Source organism: Pholcus phalangioides, unplaced genomic scaffold (genome assembly GCF_987345545.1).
Source record: "Pholcus phalangioides strain wild (caught in Gottingen) unplaced genomic scaffold, Ppha-v1.0 ptg000001l_1, whole genome shotgun sequence".
In the NCBI taxonomy this organism is placed as follows: Eukaryota; Metazoa; Arthropoda; class Arachnida; order Araneae; family Pholcidae; genus Pholcus; species Pholcus phalangioides.
Genome location: NW_028301594.1, coordinates 28,194,312 through 28,211,145, shown reverse-complemented (window position 1 = coordinate 28,211,145; position 16,834 = coordinate 28,194,312). Strand labels below are relative to the sequence as shown.

General features: G+C 34.2%; 1 protein-coding gene across 1 annotated transcript in view; it reads right to left on the bottom strand.

Annotated features, from left to right (window-relative positions):
* The window catches only part of LOC149090268 (testis-expressed protein 2-like), a 28,598-nt gene that overhangs the window by 8,657 nt on the left and 3,107 nt on the right, over positions 1-16,834 (bottom strand). Inside the window, exons 2-9 of the mRNA XM_089233590.1 lie at positions 15,060-16,390; positions 14,187-14,434; positions 10,474-10,804; positions 8,477-8,773; positions 5,254-5,495; positions 3,568-3,654; positions 1,922-2,125; positions 715-838 (exon numbers count right to left, since the gene is read on the bottom strand). Of these exons, the coding sequence (XP_089089716.1) occupies positions 715-838; positions 1,922-2,125; positions 3,568-3,654; positions 5,254-5,495; positions 8,477-8,773; positions 10,474-10,804; positions 14,187-14,434; positions 15,060-16,390 (2,864 nt within the window). The remainder of the gene's footprint in view (positions 1-714; positions 839-1,921; positions 2,126-3,567; positions 3,655-5,253; positions 5,496-8,476; positions 8,774-10,473; positions 10,805-14,186; positions 14,435-15,059; positions 16,391-16,834) is intronic.

The following is a 16,834-nucleotide window of genomic DNA, read 5'->3' as shown; positions in this document are numbered from 1 at the left end:
AATTTCTAGTTTGATATCAGAGCTTCAGATAAATGAAACAACATACAATGATAAGAGCCCAAAGTTTTATTGAATTTCCTCTTTCAGTGTATTTTTACCAAATACTTTAGCTCTCATCACACTCTAGTTTGAAGAATAGATGGCAGCACTAAAAATTCACACACTACATAAGCACTCAAAATGTTGGGTACTCATACACACTTTCGGCACAACTCATTTGCTAATGAACTGCCCATGGCGATAGAATGGAGTTGTGCTTTTGAAAGAAAGAATGCTTTTATCACAACAAGAGTTTTTCAAAAACCATTGTAAAAAAGAAAAAGGTTTGTATGCAAAAAACAAAATTGTATGCAGTAAGTGCTATGTGTCCTCTGTTGAATTCAGAACTAGGATTTTTGAACTGATAATGCTGAAACTAAGTGAATAAATAAGATATATTGTCAGTGGAATATTTACAGGGGGCTATGCAGGATATAGCCCAGCCAGCAAGTTCAAAGTAGCTGCAAATTTAAGTAATTGGTGTAGTAACATAAAATTATAATGTGGGAGGGAAGGGATCAAAATTTAAATTGCTCATGCACAGCAAAGCCATAAATCCAACTTTAGTTTGTTCAACAAGAAAATGAAGCAGTTCTATGCTTTTTGCAAATGAAATAGTCAGCAATCATTAATGAAACTGTAAATAGAATGAACAATGATAAAGTAATATTGAACCTGAAATTCTAGAAGCAATTTCTTTTTTATCAAAAGTAAAACTGGATGCAAGCTTATGTTCCTTCCTCCAACTTTTGGAAAAACATTCAACGACATCTTTTCAGGAATTCCTCGGAATCCATACCTGATTTAAATGAAGCAAATTAAAAAGACACATCAATATAAAAAAACCATCACTTCATCTTCACTACACCAAACTTTATTTCATACTTTGATAATTTTTACTATTAATCTATATATATAAAATTGATTTTCTGTGTGTCTGTGTGTGTGTATGTTCTCCATACAAATCTACAATTTTAGATCGATCGTCCCCAAATTTTGCATGTATACCAAATGGGACCCGACTTGAACGATAGGCTACTTTAAAATTTCGTCAGACCAGGACAAATGCCCCAAATGGGCAAAAAACTGTCGGGCAACAATGGTTTTTGGGCCTCAACAATCACTTTCCGAACATTTACTTTGGTTACCGTGGTTCCCTAGCAATGCGTTTCAGACGTGTATATGCCTTTGCAATGGTTTGTCACTTTTCTAATCCTGTTACCATATCTATAATAGTTTATGCCTTTATAATGGTTTGCCACATTTTCAATCTTCCCAGTAATGAGACTTTTTCAATAGATGCCATAATCATCATCAGCATCACTTTGAGGGTCAGGCAAACGATGATCCCCATAGAAATCAGTGTTAAAATGGCCGATTCTACTGTAGAAATGCAGAAATTTAGTGGGGTTTTCTACCACATCAATGATTACAAAAATTGAATTGAATTCTCGATTTTTGAAATATTGAGTTCGCTTAGAGATACGAAACCCAGGAGATTAAATATAAAGTAATTAGCCGGACCTACTTTTGAGTTGGATATTCATGCAATAACATTGATTTCAATTTCTTATTTATATCCTCTCAATTATGAAAATTAATGTCTCCGTATTGGCTTTTAATTCATTCATTTCTACGTTTATTTTAATCTAGATTTGTTTCTTTCATGAGTCGCGCAGGAAGTCCTCATATTAGTTACCTTAGACACGGTTTGTATCTCCCTCAAAGAAAGAGGGAGATATCACGTGATCCAAAAAGCCTCATTGAAGTAAAGCCGGGCAACGCCGGGTATTATAGCTAGTACTTTCTATAATTGAAAATAATTTTGTATTTCATTAGAAATAGCTTTGAAGAAAAAAATATAATGTATAGGCAAACTTACCATAGACGATCTGTTGGAAAAGGAGGTATATTCAGAGCCAGAGTACCACTTAAGCTGTCAACTTCTACAGTGAGCAGAAGGCGAGCTTGAGCAAGCTGATCAACACAGCGCTTGATGAATTTATTATCTGCCAGATTGCTAGAAGTTACCCATCTTTCAAATGACTGTAGTAACCTGGAGCTAACAGATGCTGAATGAGAAGGGCTGAAAGAAAAAGTTACAAGGGACATTGACAATCAAAAAATTTGAGATTTGAGGCAATTCCAATTTGATAGATTGAAAAAATAAAGTACAAGAAACTTCATATATGAACTTCATATCATCATTGAAATTTTTATTCAATGAAGAAAATGTTTAAAATCAGTAAGTTCAGATTAAATTTATGGACACAAGGAGATGTATTCTAAAATTCTAATTACATTCATGCAGATACATTATATTTCTTAGAATAAAAGCCACCATGTACAAAAACATCTAAAAATATGCAGTATTTTAAATAGTAATGATTTTGTGAAATGTAAGCAACGTGGAAGATAGGCCAAGAAATATAGCATGTCAGTTAGAATAGGATTCAGCATAAATCACAGAAAAAAATATATCAGTTACAGATGAGAAACATGAAAATAAGACTAACAGTATCACAGAATAAATTCAAGTATTTCTTTAAAAAGCTGTATTTTAAAATCACCATTCAAAATATATTTCTTACAATGATTTGAACATTGTTTTTGACTAATTTAGAACCAAAAAAAAAAAAAATAGTTTAAAACAAATTTTAGCCAAAAATATACTGTAGAGATACTTTTTTTTTTTTACACCATGTTTTCCCGGTTTTTTTTTCTTTAAAATTAGGAATATTGCACGTTCAACGTCAAAATAAAATACATTAAAAACCTTCTCACACTTATATAGCTAGGTCTCATCAATGCTCAACTCCCCAAACCAGAATACACCACAATCTGCAACATGTCGCAGAAAAATCTGGAAGAATTTTAAGAAAAATGTAGAAAACACTATTATGGGAATTGCAGAACATTTTCAGTCAGCAGAGGACGCGAATGATAACCGATCTCCCCATTAAAAAGTCTCGCCGCAGAGAGCAACAGGCCTACAACGGTAAAATTTACAAACATTACACTTCACTCATAGTTTGGAAAATATGGTAGATGACAGCACTATAACAAACTTTACACAGAAACAAGCTTCACATTAGGTTTACAACACGAACACGCACATTCCAACATGTACCAATTCGTTAGAAGTTCCACAGACCAATATGGACGAGGTACATGTGTGGATCAGTAGTAGTCAGCAGAGGGCTTGTTGCAGAATAATTCAAAACATTCTGCTTTGGGGGCTCAATTGAAATCTATAGTAAAAAAAATAAAGACTAATTGTGTGGACCAATATCAGAAATTATATTTTATGCTTTTAAACACCTCATGTTTCTCTTCACACATCTACAGCATCTACAGATTTACTTCATATTAATTCATGAAATTCTTGAAAAAATATGTGTATGCTTGCTCATGCTCTATCCATAGCAGAGGGGAGAACACACACTATTGAAACTTGTTTGGAGAATTAATTTTTTTGTATGACGTGCAGTTTTTTAAAAATAGAAGCTGATCAATGAAAATGCTTACCTATCATCTTTTAAACTGTCTACTTCTGGAATCTCTTCTTCATCAAGATCTGTCAGTTCCTCACTCATTGGAAGGATGCCCTCTTTACTTAATGTAAAAATTAATTGAATATATTAAGACTATAAACAACTGACAAAATTCTCCATAAATCACAATATAGAAGACACATAGTGTAACAAATTATACAACTGCTTTATCATTAAAATGTTAATAAGGCCAGGATTACACTATAAAAGTTTGGTAAAAAATATTTTACAAAATTTGAAAAACTTTTATAGATAATAGAGTTTATAGGTTTCCCTCGATAGAACAGATAAGCTCCTGGAACTGCCTAGCTGTTTAGTTTGAGACTAACAGTTTCGTCATCTCCACTGAGGTTTCTCAAATTGGGGTTGTTTGTTTAGAAAAAAAAAACACATTTACCCTTCAAATATTCATTAATTTTATATGAGAAAAGGCTGAAAAACTTTCTTAATTAGAGGTAGCTCTCGAAAGTAATCCAAAGGAGAACATTACATTGAGATAAAATAGATATGATATTGAGAGAGAAGGACCTAAACACACACACACCCGATTTCGCATCTCTCAGAGATCTTTATCACTAAGAAACTATTATCAAATGACAATAATTCTGATGATGATCGGCACAAAACTTCAGCTCCCAATGTCACTGAGTTACGTTAGTGTATATCCACTAAACATTACAACTCTGGGAAGCATTGAGAAAAAAACATTTTCAACAAAATTACTTGTTAGCTAAGGTATCACTGTGTACCAGGACTATATAATAAGGGCTGTTTCATGATGTGCCAGAGTCGTCCATACTAGCTGACGTCATTGCGCAAACAGAAGTGAATGCACCCACTTTGCTACCCTGTCAATTACAATAGTTTGCAATAGATGTACTGCCCATTTCACTGAATTATTTTCAAAATAATCTTTTCGATTATTGTCACATTAGTATATGTAGGTTTGCTATATTTATTGGCTTGATTTTCTGAACATTTTAAATACTTAAAAGAGAGAAATTTCAGTATTTTCTAATGAGGGAACTTCCACTGAGAATATTTTTCTCGGATACATTTCAGTTGAATCACATACGTTATTTCATTTAGTTTGGGTTGATTGAAAGCCAACTCGAGACACATAATTTCAATTATCTTCTGCACTTTCTAATAATTTTTGATTTTATTTTTATTTGAGCTGTAGCTTTTAAAAGCCTTGGACTTTTTATTACCAATACAACTGCAGCATAAAAACATGGCAAGCAAATACTTAAAAAAATCCTAATATAAAATGTTTGAAGTTATCATTTTAAGTGCTAATATCAAAAGGCATTATTACATGACTATTTTTTGGATTCATTTTTTTTAGCTTACAGATTATAAAAAGATTATGAAAATGCTGCATATGTATACCAGTGATAACACTGTGAACAAGAAGTCACTCACTTGAAATAGTAAATACGCAATTAAAATGTAAACAAAAAAAGAGCCATTTCATGTGCTGCTGTCATCAGCTAAAAAAAAGTGCTTGAACAGTGACGTCACGCAGTAGCTCCAAGATCACGCCCACTGAGCCAAAGTAGCAAACGTGACTTCAAAGAGATGAAACAACCCTTACTATATAGCTTTGTCAATGTACATTCCCATTATTTTTTCGGGTATTCTTACAATGCATTCATACTTTGTGCATGAAGTTGAGTCTGCAGAAAGACAATCTTTCTGATGCTCTGCCAATATCTTGGATGAGTTGAGTGCCTTGAACTTAGTTTCTAATGTCATCTGGAAATAACCTTCATAATATATCTCCATGTCAATCCAAAGACCACGGTTATCTTTCACAGGCTGTGATATTTTACGAATTTGAGGCAATGACTTTCCTAAATAGACATCCGTGACTACAAGTTTTTGCATATACTGAGACATCTGTCAAAAAAAATAAAAATAATAAATTATACAGTGATGAAGTAAAAATTTTAAAGCTTGCAATTTGTGATCATATAAATGTTCTCTTTTTGCAATGGATAAAACCCATTTTCGATTAGAATATGGTACTCTATGTTAATATTTTAAAAAAATTATATCAAGCATGCTATATAAAAATGTCTGACATCAAGGTCAAACTACAATATATGGCAGTGGTTCTCTTTGTCTCCTGCAATTCCCTTACTGTAGTAAGGTCAAAGTGAAACTTGGTAAATTCGAATCTCAATAGGACATCAAAAAACTTCCAATTAACCAAAATCAAACTATCTAAATCATGTATCACAAAAATTATTTTATTCACAAATTTGTAATTTTCTTTTTGATGCTCTTAAACATTGCACAAAATCTTCAAGTTGATTTATAGAATCAAAGATGAGATTTACGAGATTTAATAGCCTTAGTGTTTGTAACATGTCCAGTTTCTGCAAGTGTTTGGGATAGGGAACTCTTTTTTAAAACGATTTTTTTAACCTCTTCATGAGAAAATTTGGTATGACTTTATTCTTTACTTTTTTACCAATGTACACATTCATAAGTTAACCATAAATTTTTTATAAAGTTGAACAAGCATATGAACTTTTCCACAGAGTGAAAACTGTTGCATTGTTATTCTAAAATGAACAAAGAATACATGAATATTCAACATGTTGAAGGCAGAAAAATTTAATTAAACAAGTAATTTGAACATTATAATTAATAGGAAACTCAAGGGGAATTCTCAATATTCGAATTATCAAAAAGTTTGAATTAAATAAGTTTGAATTAGCAAAGTTCGCTTGTATTCACAGTTCTCCAGTATAGTCTAACAAAGTACTGTTAGACTATTCAATATTCATTGGTGTTCATGCATTAAATGAAATAAACAATAAAAAATAAGTAAAATGCCCATAATCTCACATTGATTCTATCCAATTTTTCTTGAATTCTCTGAACATTTTGAGCCCATTCCTTTCGCACATGGAAATCGTAAAAGGCTCTTCCTAAAAGAATGTTCAGCCCCTGAGCAGAATGTGTCTCGACAGATTGTTTTTTGGACATTTTTCAAGCAAGCTATGCATATACTGCTCAAAATTTAATAGGCACACATAAATAAGATCAGGTCACTGCAGCACAGGTAACAATGGTTGGCAGCACCCAGAGGAATTGTGACGCACACCTTGAGAACCACTTATATACATGGCAAACAACTAACTTTGCAACATGATTAATGTTGCATGATGAAATTAGAAAAAGCATAATTACAAATAGCAAGTCAGTAATTTGAAGGTTATTTGTATTATTATTTGACACAGGTATCATATCATATCATCATATCATTGACACATACACAAGTACACTGCTCAAAACAATTAGGGGAGCACATGGTTTTAACAAAATTACGCAAAGATGTATACCGATAAGTAACATAAAATGAATCATCTACAATTTAAAGCCTAACAGGAAATGGAAGAAGAAAACTTCATATGCAAATCAAAGTTCATGACGTCAAAAACCAGAAAAAGGAGATAAGGGCAGAAATCGGAATGTTGCAGAAACGTATGTTTTACAGCCGTAACTGTGAAATTCGATTGCGCAGTATTTTTATTTTTTTTTGAGGCAAGGTGACTTGAGGATATCTCAACAATGTGATTTACCGGAATCCATGGCATGGCGTGTTATAGGCACACTGGAATCCGGGCAAACACAACGTAGTGTCGCGGACGCTGTTGGAGTCACCAGAAGTGTTGTTGCAAGGCTGTGGAATCGATTCCAAGAAACAGGAAATGTTAGACGTCGACCAGGGCAAGGTCGGCCACGCGCCACTACAGCAACTGATGACCGGTTTATATGGTTAACAGCCCGTCGAAACAGAACAAAGAATGCTACGCAGCTGCAAAGACGGTTGCTCTTGGCAACAGGACGAAGGGTGTCCAGCCAAACAGTACGTAATCGGCTTCATGAGGGAGGGCTCTATGCACGTAGGCCAATGGTCTGCATTCCGTTGACCCCAAGCCACCGTGTGGTCCGAAGAAGATGGGCTGCTGAACATCGAGATTGGGAGCAACATGATTGGAGCCAAGTGCTGTTTACAGACGAGTCCCGATTCAGTCTGGAGTGTGACACCCGACGTGTTCTGGTATGGAGGGACAGGGGCACTCGAAATAACCCAGCATTCATTCGTGAAAGGTCACAACACAGACGAGCTGGTTGGATGGTATGGGGTGGAATCAGCATAGGCGGACGTACGGACCTGCATATCATTCGGAATGGCACTTTGACAGCCCGAAGGTATGCAGACGAGATACTGCGACCTCATGTCATCCCTTACGCTGGAGCCATTGGAGATTCCTTTGTTTTCCAGGATGATAATGCCCGAATGCATAGAGCTCGTCTGGTGGAGAACATGACGCATTGCTGCGCGACCAAGGCCGCCTGTTACTGTCCGAGACTTGCAGATTGCACTTCTTGAGGAGTGGAACAGTATTCATCAAAGTCTGATCGATAACCTCATCGCATCCATGGCAAACAGGTGTGCAGCAGTCTTAGCTGTTCGAGGATACCACACGCCCTATTAAAACTCATGCATCATGTCTAAACAGTACTTTTTTTTATCGTTTACATGTAACCAAATTGTTGCCCTAAATCATCTTTTCATGTTTTTTCCATATTTTCAAAGAATTAAAGCTTAATTCCAAATTTTTTCACGTCTTTTTTCTGTATTGTGCATTGATACGCGTGTACTACCCATTGTATGCCAATACGTGGCTGTCTCGCACAGTTTTCTTCACTTTTTTGATTGCTCCCCTAACTGTTTTGAGCAGTGTAGTTAGACAAATGAAACTATTTTAGATGAGATTATTCTAAAATATTCAATGTTCATTGGTGTTCATGCATTAAATGAAATAAACAATAAAAACTAAGTAAAAGGCCCATAATCTCACATTGATTCTATCCAATTTTTCTTGAATTCTTCTCTGAACATTTTGAGCCCATTCCCTTCGCACATGGAAATCATAAAAGGCTCTTCCTAAAAGAACGTTGAGCCACTGGACAGAATGTTTCTCGACAGATTGTTTTTTTGGACATTGTTCAAGCAAGCTATGCATATACTGCTCAAAATTCAGTACAGGTTTCTGTGACATTATAGGCTTTGGTATCGGATCTTCTTTTATACTATCAAGCAACACCTTCGACGCTGTAGATGATGTAGATGGTGCTGAATTGACTGACCCATCAACCTGCAATTTAATTAGAAAAAAACTAATTGAAATTTAGAAATCTCCAAAATTATATGCAAAAAACTACAATATATAACAAGGGTGGCAAAGAGCTAGCCCGCTCATTTTGTGCGGCCCCATACTGGTAAAAATACTGTGTATTATACTGAATTTGTTATCATTATTTGGGTGATTGGTTCCAATTACGGATTTTCTAATTAACCGATTATTATATTAACATTTATTATTTAGAGAGACGAAAATAATTTGCTATGCTCTCACCATATTGCCTTTTCAAACACACAAACTACTTAAAGTTTGGAATGGGTTTTTTTCCCCCCTATTTCTTCCCACCTAGCTGTTAAGGCAAGTTGCCTGTTGTGGATCGGAATGCATTTGTATCTGAATCCATATTTGGCATTCTGCTTACTGTGACAAAACTTTTTCAAAGTGGATGCCAAGTCACAATGGCATCTTGGAACTTGAACCAAACAGGGTATGCAGACCCCAATACAGTAATACCAAAGGTAAAAAATGTGTCATAGTTGATAATTAGGCTTGCATTGTGCGGTTGACCAAAGGAGTGCCCACTCCTGGACATGATTATTTACACTGAACACATAGTACTCCTTCAAACTGCACCACTGATATTCTGGTTGAAAAAGATAGCCCACACAATTATAACACTCATTGCAAACCTGGCTCTATGTAATCTCATGAGCGTACAGGAGCTCCAGGTGATAACCCGCCCGTACATCTTTTCACACCTAATACCGCTACAAATACAACACCACAACAGGCAAAATGTTCAATGAGGTGGCTGAGAAAAAGATGCCCATAACAAATATGGATGTCATATTTCTAAAATACAGCAACCCAATTAAATATGCAATTATAAAAACTAGAAACAACATATATAAATGACAAAATATTATACAATGCCTACAGGTAATTTAACTATTTTCCCCTTATCTTGGTACTATCATGTGTTTACCAATTTCATTGGGCAACACTGTCCCTGCGACTGGCTTTTGACACTCTTTCCATCCTGATAATGAACTTCTTTAGAAGTCTAATGGTTTGTAAATCTATTCCTTGAGCGTCTATACCATCCACCAAATGGGTTACCACTATAAGTGGGGTGTCAAATCAGGGGTAAAGAGAAAAAATTAATTGCAGAAAAAGTTGGAAAACATGTTTTGTCCGTAAAATTTCAAACTATGGACATAATAGGATGTATGGGATAATTTACAGAAGAAACTGTAGTTTTTGATGCATTGCATATAGCGTGGAACACAACCAGATAAACAATGAATATGTATCACAGTTCATGAAAAAATGGAATATAAAGCTCAGGCCAAATTTTTAATGAACACATTACTCATGGCAGAGACAAATGTGAGTTTTCCGGGTAATTTTACTGGTGCTGCTTATATGCCAGAGCGTTGACCCTGGTGTGGCCTATGATAATGTAGCTGATCATTATGTTGGCCCTGAAACAAAAAATTTGCCACCCCTGATGCATATCAGTTAATTATGCAACTAGCAATGTCTATCATTATTATCATAATTGATAAACAAGACACAAAATAAATACAAATAAAAACTCATCTGAGATACATCATCAATTTGAAAGGAGAAAAAACCGAAATTCACCATTTAAAAAAAATTTCATCAATCTTAAAGACTATCTGAAAAATAGACCCCTATACAATACTTACAGCAGGTACATAATCAGCAGTGTCATCATCATCTTCATTATATAACTGTGGAAGGTGCAGAGACAACTCGATATCATCCTCATCATTAGCAGCATTTTTCAAGATACTGTACCATTCCTCTTTGTCTCTGTTTGTGCGTGCAAAAAGGTAGAGGGAATTTTCCTTCAACTGAGCATGAGCTGGCGATCCGGACAAGGAAGGGGGTAAAGATAGGTTGCTAGAATCTTTTATCGACTTCTCTGGTTCCTCCTCTCTCTTAACACAATCAACAGAAGGAGAGCGACGTCTTTCAGCAAGGATTACACAGATGGGAAACCTACAGCTCCAGGTCCTATTAATAAAAATAGGTTTGCTTGAAATCATAATTTTAATGAAGTAATAAAAATGTACAATATCTCTCTCTCTCAAAAAAAAAAAAAAAAAAAAAATATATATATATATATATATATATATATATATAAATAATAATGTTTATTCTATTTTACATCATTTATTTTTGCATGTTAAGTCGTGTTGTACTTTGAATACGATCACAAATTAATTGTGAGAGATGAATGTGCGATGCACAGATTGCACTTATAACACACACACACGCAATCAATGAAAATATATATTGGAAAAATTACGTTGTTAATCTAATGTTGACAGAGAAAAGGAACTGTTGCAATTCTTTTTATTCACTCTTTGATGTTCAATAACGAAATGATTACATTATATCAACAAAAATCATTTTTACCCACATAAAAATTTTATTAGAATTCATTATTTTAAGAGAATTTTTTTCAGCACCACTTATTAGACTAGGTTTGAGTTACAAGAAATTCATCATTGACAATGATAATGGTTTTTTTCAGGGAAGGAAAAACCTCTTAAAGTATGCAATGGAAGCTTGTAGTTTTACAACGAAAGAAAAATTCAAATTCGATGCTGAATATGTTGAATAATTAGAGAGTAGTACAGATATGCCCTTTTTATGTTTCTCTTCATTTATTTCTGCATTAGCATTGAAACAATTCTGCTAAACATGAGGGGGGGGGGAAAAAAACTTTAATTTTCATTTCATATACACAATGCTTCATTAGTGAATTGCCACAAGGATACTGCAAACAATGACGTTTAAGTCGCTTACTCTAAAGATGAGAGTTTTTCCCCCATTGAACAATTCAGCAGGATGTAAAATACTGAAAGGTTGCAGACAGTGGAGCTGATAACTATTGTGCATTTTCAGACAATGGGAAGAGAAAGGAACAAAAACAACTTTGAGTGAGGGGGAAATTCCACCCCTCCTTTCTCCACTAGAATTGTTACAGCAGCACATTAATATCGTACAAAAGATGTATGTATAGATATACCATAGTTTTCTGCATAGTAATACTCTTAGAGAAAAAAAAGATTCTGAATTTGTTGAACTGCTGTACATTATAAGCAACTTTTTTTTCTCCTGAGGGCTTGGAATAAAATTAAATACAATTTTAAAATAGTTTACAAAAATAATTTTTCAAAAGATAACAGACAGTGTATAGATGCAAAGAGAAGGATCAGTATCTCTTCTCTGAAATCATGACTAACAAGCCCTTTCATTGTATATACTACCTTGTACATAAATATTACACCAGGGGCTTAAAAAAATTGAAAAATTATTTAAACACCAGCAAAATTTCTTAGGAGCCAAGTATATTTTTCTTTTAAGGAAAAAAAGTCCAAAATAATGTTTTTATCAATTTTTCCAGGATGTAATGTGTGTTTGCAGACATAATTTCAAAAAATATGTTGTCCACGGATTCAATTTAGTAATCTCACATGTAAAATTTAGATGCCAATTTTCTAGTTGCCATGGTGACTTGGCACCTGGTATTGGTTAAGCACTATATGAGAGGATTGGGTTTTTATCAGGATATGGTAAAACTAGGTATTTAGAAGTAAATACCATAGTAAAAATGGTAAAAACCATGGTAAATATAATTAGCCTTGGCCCTTAAAATTACAATTTTAAGGCCCAAGTGTAATTTCAGCATGGTAGCCTGGGTAGATAAAATACTCGCCTATAGTGCCAAAGGATGTTGGGAACCTTGAATTCCTTGAAAACCTATTTTGAGTTTTCTACCCCCTTCTTTTTGTATATATAAATTAATTTAGAATAAAAACTTGTATTTTTTGTAATATACATACACACTATCATTTTTGATAAAGAGATAGAGTGGCTGCACTATATGCAAATTATTGGTTAATATAGTTGATGCTCATTTTTTTTCCCCAATTATCGGTTATAATATAAAATTGATTTTCGGTCTGTGTTCGGTATACAAATCTACAATTTTAGACCTGACTCCACCACTTTGCGCATATACACCAAACAGGACTCGACTCGAATGATAGGCATTTTAAAAGCTTTTCAGAACTGGGCTAAACCTGTCGGGTGGCAATGGTGCATGGGCCTCAACAATGACTTTCGGAATGATTGCTTTAGTTACAGTACCATGATTCCCAAACAATCTGCCTCAGACATATTTATACCTTTACAATGGTCTGTAACTTCTTCAATGCTTCCAGTATATGGAGAAAACTCAGAGAGAGCACTGGGTATTATAGCTAGTTGATTATAAAAAAATTTAATCAATATTGCAATTCTTTCCCAATTTTTTATTATCACTAATATCTCATAAGATTACTTTTTAAAAGACTTTATAAACAGATTTTGACCAGAATTTATAGCCTATACTTGTTTTTACTTCTATCCATATCCGATATTATCAGCACATAACAATATAATCTGTATGCCATAATATGATGAAAAACGAGCATATATAGGTACTTTAATGAACATGCAATATAATAGTTTTTGTTTTCTTTGTTAGCAGTGGCTTAAAACTGCATTTGGTGCAGGAAAAAAAGAATGAGTAAATACATTTTTTTTAAATAATGGCAGAAATCATGATTTTATTCTCTGAAAGGTGGTAAAAACCGTGAGAAAAACATGTTTTACCATAATAGTGAAAACTATGGTAAATACCATTAGAAAGCAATCAATGGTAAATACTTTGCCAACTCTGCTATATAATACATAAAATATACAAAAATATGCATTTTAGAATTCAATATATTATTTCAAAATGAATTTGTGTGATTTTTATAAGCATCACTTACTAAATATGGTAAAACGGCTATATAATGATATTCAAGGGATCAGAGAAATGTATCGTTATAAAGGAGTTATCGTTATAGATGGGATAAATTAACATTATGAAAAGTGCATCGGAACCAGGGAGTAATATCGTTAAACTTTTAATAACATTTTTAAAGAGAAACATTTTTTTTATTGCCCATGTGCACCAGGGCATGACAAATTGGGGAAATGTTTAGGTGCCAGAAAAATTTCATAGACACCAAGCATTTTTTCTCCCAACAAAATTGATCCAAAATAGTGTATTGTTCGACTTCTATGGGACTTAGGAATCTCTTTCCATGCTAGCAGACAGGCTGACATAACTTCAGAAAATTTTGTGGTCATGAGATTAAAATTCAGTAATAGAAGATAAAAAAAATTAGACGACAATCTTAATTTTTTAGCAGCCATTGGACCTGGCACCTGAGATTTGTCCAGCCCTGATATGCACTGTATGGCAGGAATGAAATATATTTTCAGACATTAATTTATTTATATGTATGCACGGCATGACAAGAGAGAAAAATATAAGTGTAAGCTATTATTTCACCTTGATCGAGGAAGAGTTTCAGGAAGAAGTAAGACTTTAGATCTGTTCAAAAAATGATTTTCTATTGAAACCATTGGAACACTGCCACCACTCAACTGCTTTTCGTTCCACATGGCCCGCTTAGGGATATCCTTCTTTGGGTATGACAATGTAATTTTCCTATCTTCTACACGAACATAAACAGAAACAGTATTGTGTAAACAATTGATATTCGGGTTGTACTCTCCAAGTAGTTGGTTCATCCAACCCTAGAAGAAAAGGATATTTTACGTTAATGTTTCGGAAAGCAATTTCAGAAATAACTAAAGCAACCAGCAATAATTCAGAATAAAACCAAATTATAATTTGAAATTCCCTGATGATGTCAGTGAAAAGGAATTGCACTGTTATACCCCCCCCCCCCCCATCTCATCAGGTTCTTGATACTTGTGTTAAAAAACTTATGTCATTTGGGCAAAAAAAATACATAATTTACTGGAAGATAAATTCCACACAAGTATTTTATCATTACTATCAAGTGTAAGAGTAGCTTGCCCTTGATTAGATTTTAATTCTTTCCACGACATACTAACCACTAAACTCCCCCTGTAAAATGTTTAAGTCTTTTTTAATGAAGTAGTCATAGGATTTTTAGCAGGTACAATGCCATTGGGTAAAGGGAAAGATGTTCCACTGAGAAATCACCTTTACAAAATATCTGAGCTTGTTAATGCTAAAATAAGAGACTTTTAAAAAGGCGAGATATCTCATCAATGCCATTCCAAGGGTTGAAACACATTTATCATGAACAGGATTACCTTCTAAATTTCCCTGTTGCAGAGTAAATTATCATTTATAAATTGAACAGAAATTCACAAATACACTTTATTTTACCTGATAAATCTGTTGCTGGTATGCTGTGTCCCAAGCAGCTGGTTTGGAAATGGTTGTTATAGTTCTGTACTCTGGAAAATGATCTTGGCTCTTTTGAGTAAGAAAGTCTGTAAAATCATAACAGAGTAGAGAAATGCATGCTCCTATCATTAGTGTACACAGCATTCCAGCTAAAAATGGCCAGGAATACCAGATTTGATAAACTGCCACTGCTCCGATGAGAAATAAAATGGGAAGCTGAAGAAACCATTTCAAAAATGTATGTAATTTACTCAATAATCTTCTATAGCAGCTATCACGCATTTCCACTGGATCAGCATTCCCATTTTCTAAAGAGTCGTTACTAGATGATGTCAAATCATCATTTTCCTCATTCTGTGGATTTTGTGGGACTTGGGGGACACTAAGAGTCTTTGATTCGACAGCTCTTTCATTATCATTAATTGAGGCAGATATAGTTTCACTTGAACCATTTTCATCCAAATCATCTGCTCTTTGAAGGTCACTGAATGAAATAGATATATTATCCATCCCAGCTGTCGATTTCGACTTGACTTTCGAACTACATGATGTTCCAGATATGTTTGACATGGTAACGCTTCTTGTGGGTGGAGTATTAGGAGACAACTGGCTTTTGATATGAGAGGCATCACTAACAGAGTCATCTAAAACTTGTTTTACTTTTGATTCTTCAAAACACTCCACTCCTTCTTCAACAACACTGGGCTCTGGATTCTCATTGGCAACAACAGACTTCAGTTCACATTCAGATTGCTGAATAATGTCTAATTCTGACGCCGAATGACTCTTCAAAGACAGCGCTTGGAATTCCTCAACAACATTAAGAGTTTCCTTGCTTCCACTGTCTTCCAGTCTCTTGGCTATTTTCTCCTTCAATCCAGAAAACAAAGTTTTCTTTTCTCCTGAATGAGGATCGGTGCCTGCTTGTTTTTTGGTTAGTTTATTTCTCACAAAGCCTTTTATTGCCTCTTTGAACGGTGAGCCTTCCCGCATTGGAACAGCCTTCTTTTGCTCTTGCACACTGCTTTCAACATCTACATCAGTAACACCAACGACAGGGAAATCTTTTCCCGAATCTGATTCATGATTCCAATCAGAATTAGTCACAGTTGTGCTTTTAACAATAACTACATCTTTGCTTTCAGGAATCGTTTTAACTGGTTCAAGTTCATTCGTGAAATCCCCAACATTTCCATTAACAGTGGAATTGCTAATACGCTCTGACAAAACATTTTCTGTCATTTTTCTAGTAGGTAATTCCATACCATGCTTTGCTAGGTAAGTTTCATTAATTACGAGACAATCTGCACCTGAAACAAAATTAGTGAATCAATAACATTTTATTTACTTTGAGCAAACATTTTAAATTAAAAGACATGAATCTTAAATTAATGAAAATTTGAATAAACGGAAATATCTTTTACCAATCCAACATGAAATGAGTCATCCAAAAAAAAAAAAAAACAGTCAGGAATTTTATTTCATATTCTCCAAAACATTTCCAAGTGTTTCTAATATTTGATGTTCATGTAGAAGGTGTTGATAACTCAGTTAACTTGCCACTGAGAACTTATAATAAAAAGCTCTACAAACAACAATTTGCTGACCTATTCATACAGTGCTGCCATAGCCAAAGTGGCATATTAAGTAAAAAGAAATTTGTCACATTTTGCACATGAACACCAAATAAAATATTTAACAAATATTCACACACTTTCCCTAAGATGTCCAAAGCAAAGAAAACTAACAAATTT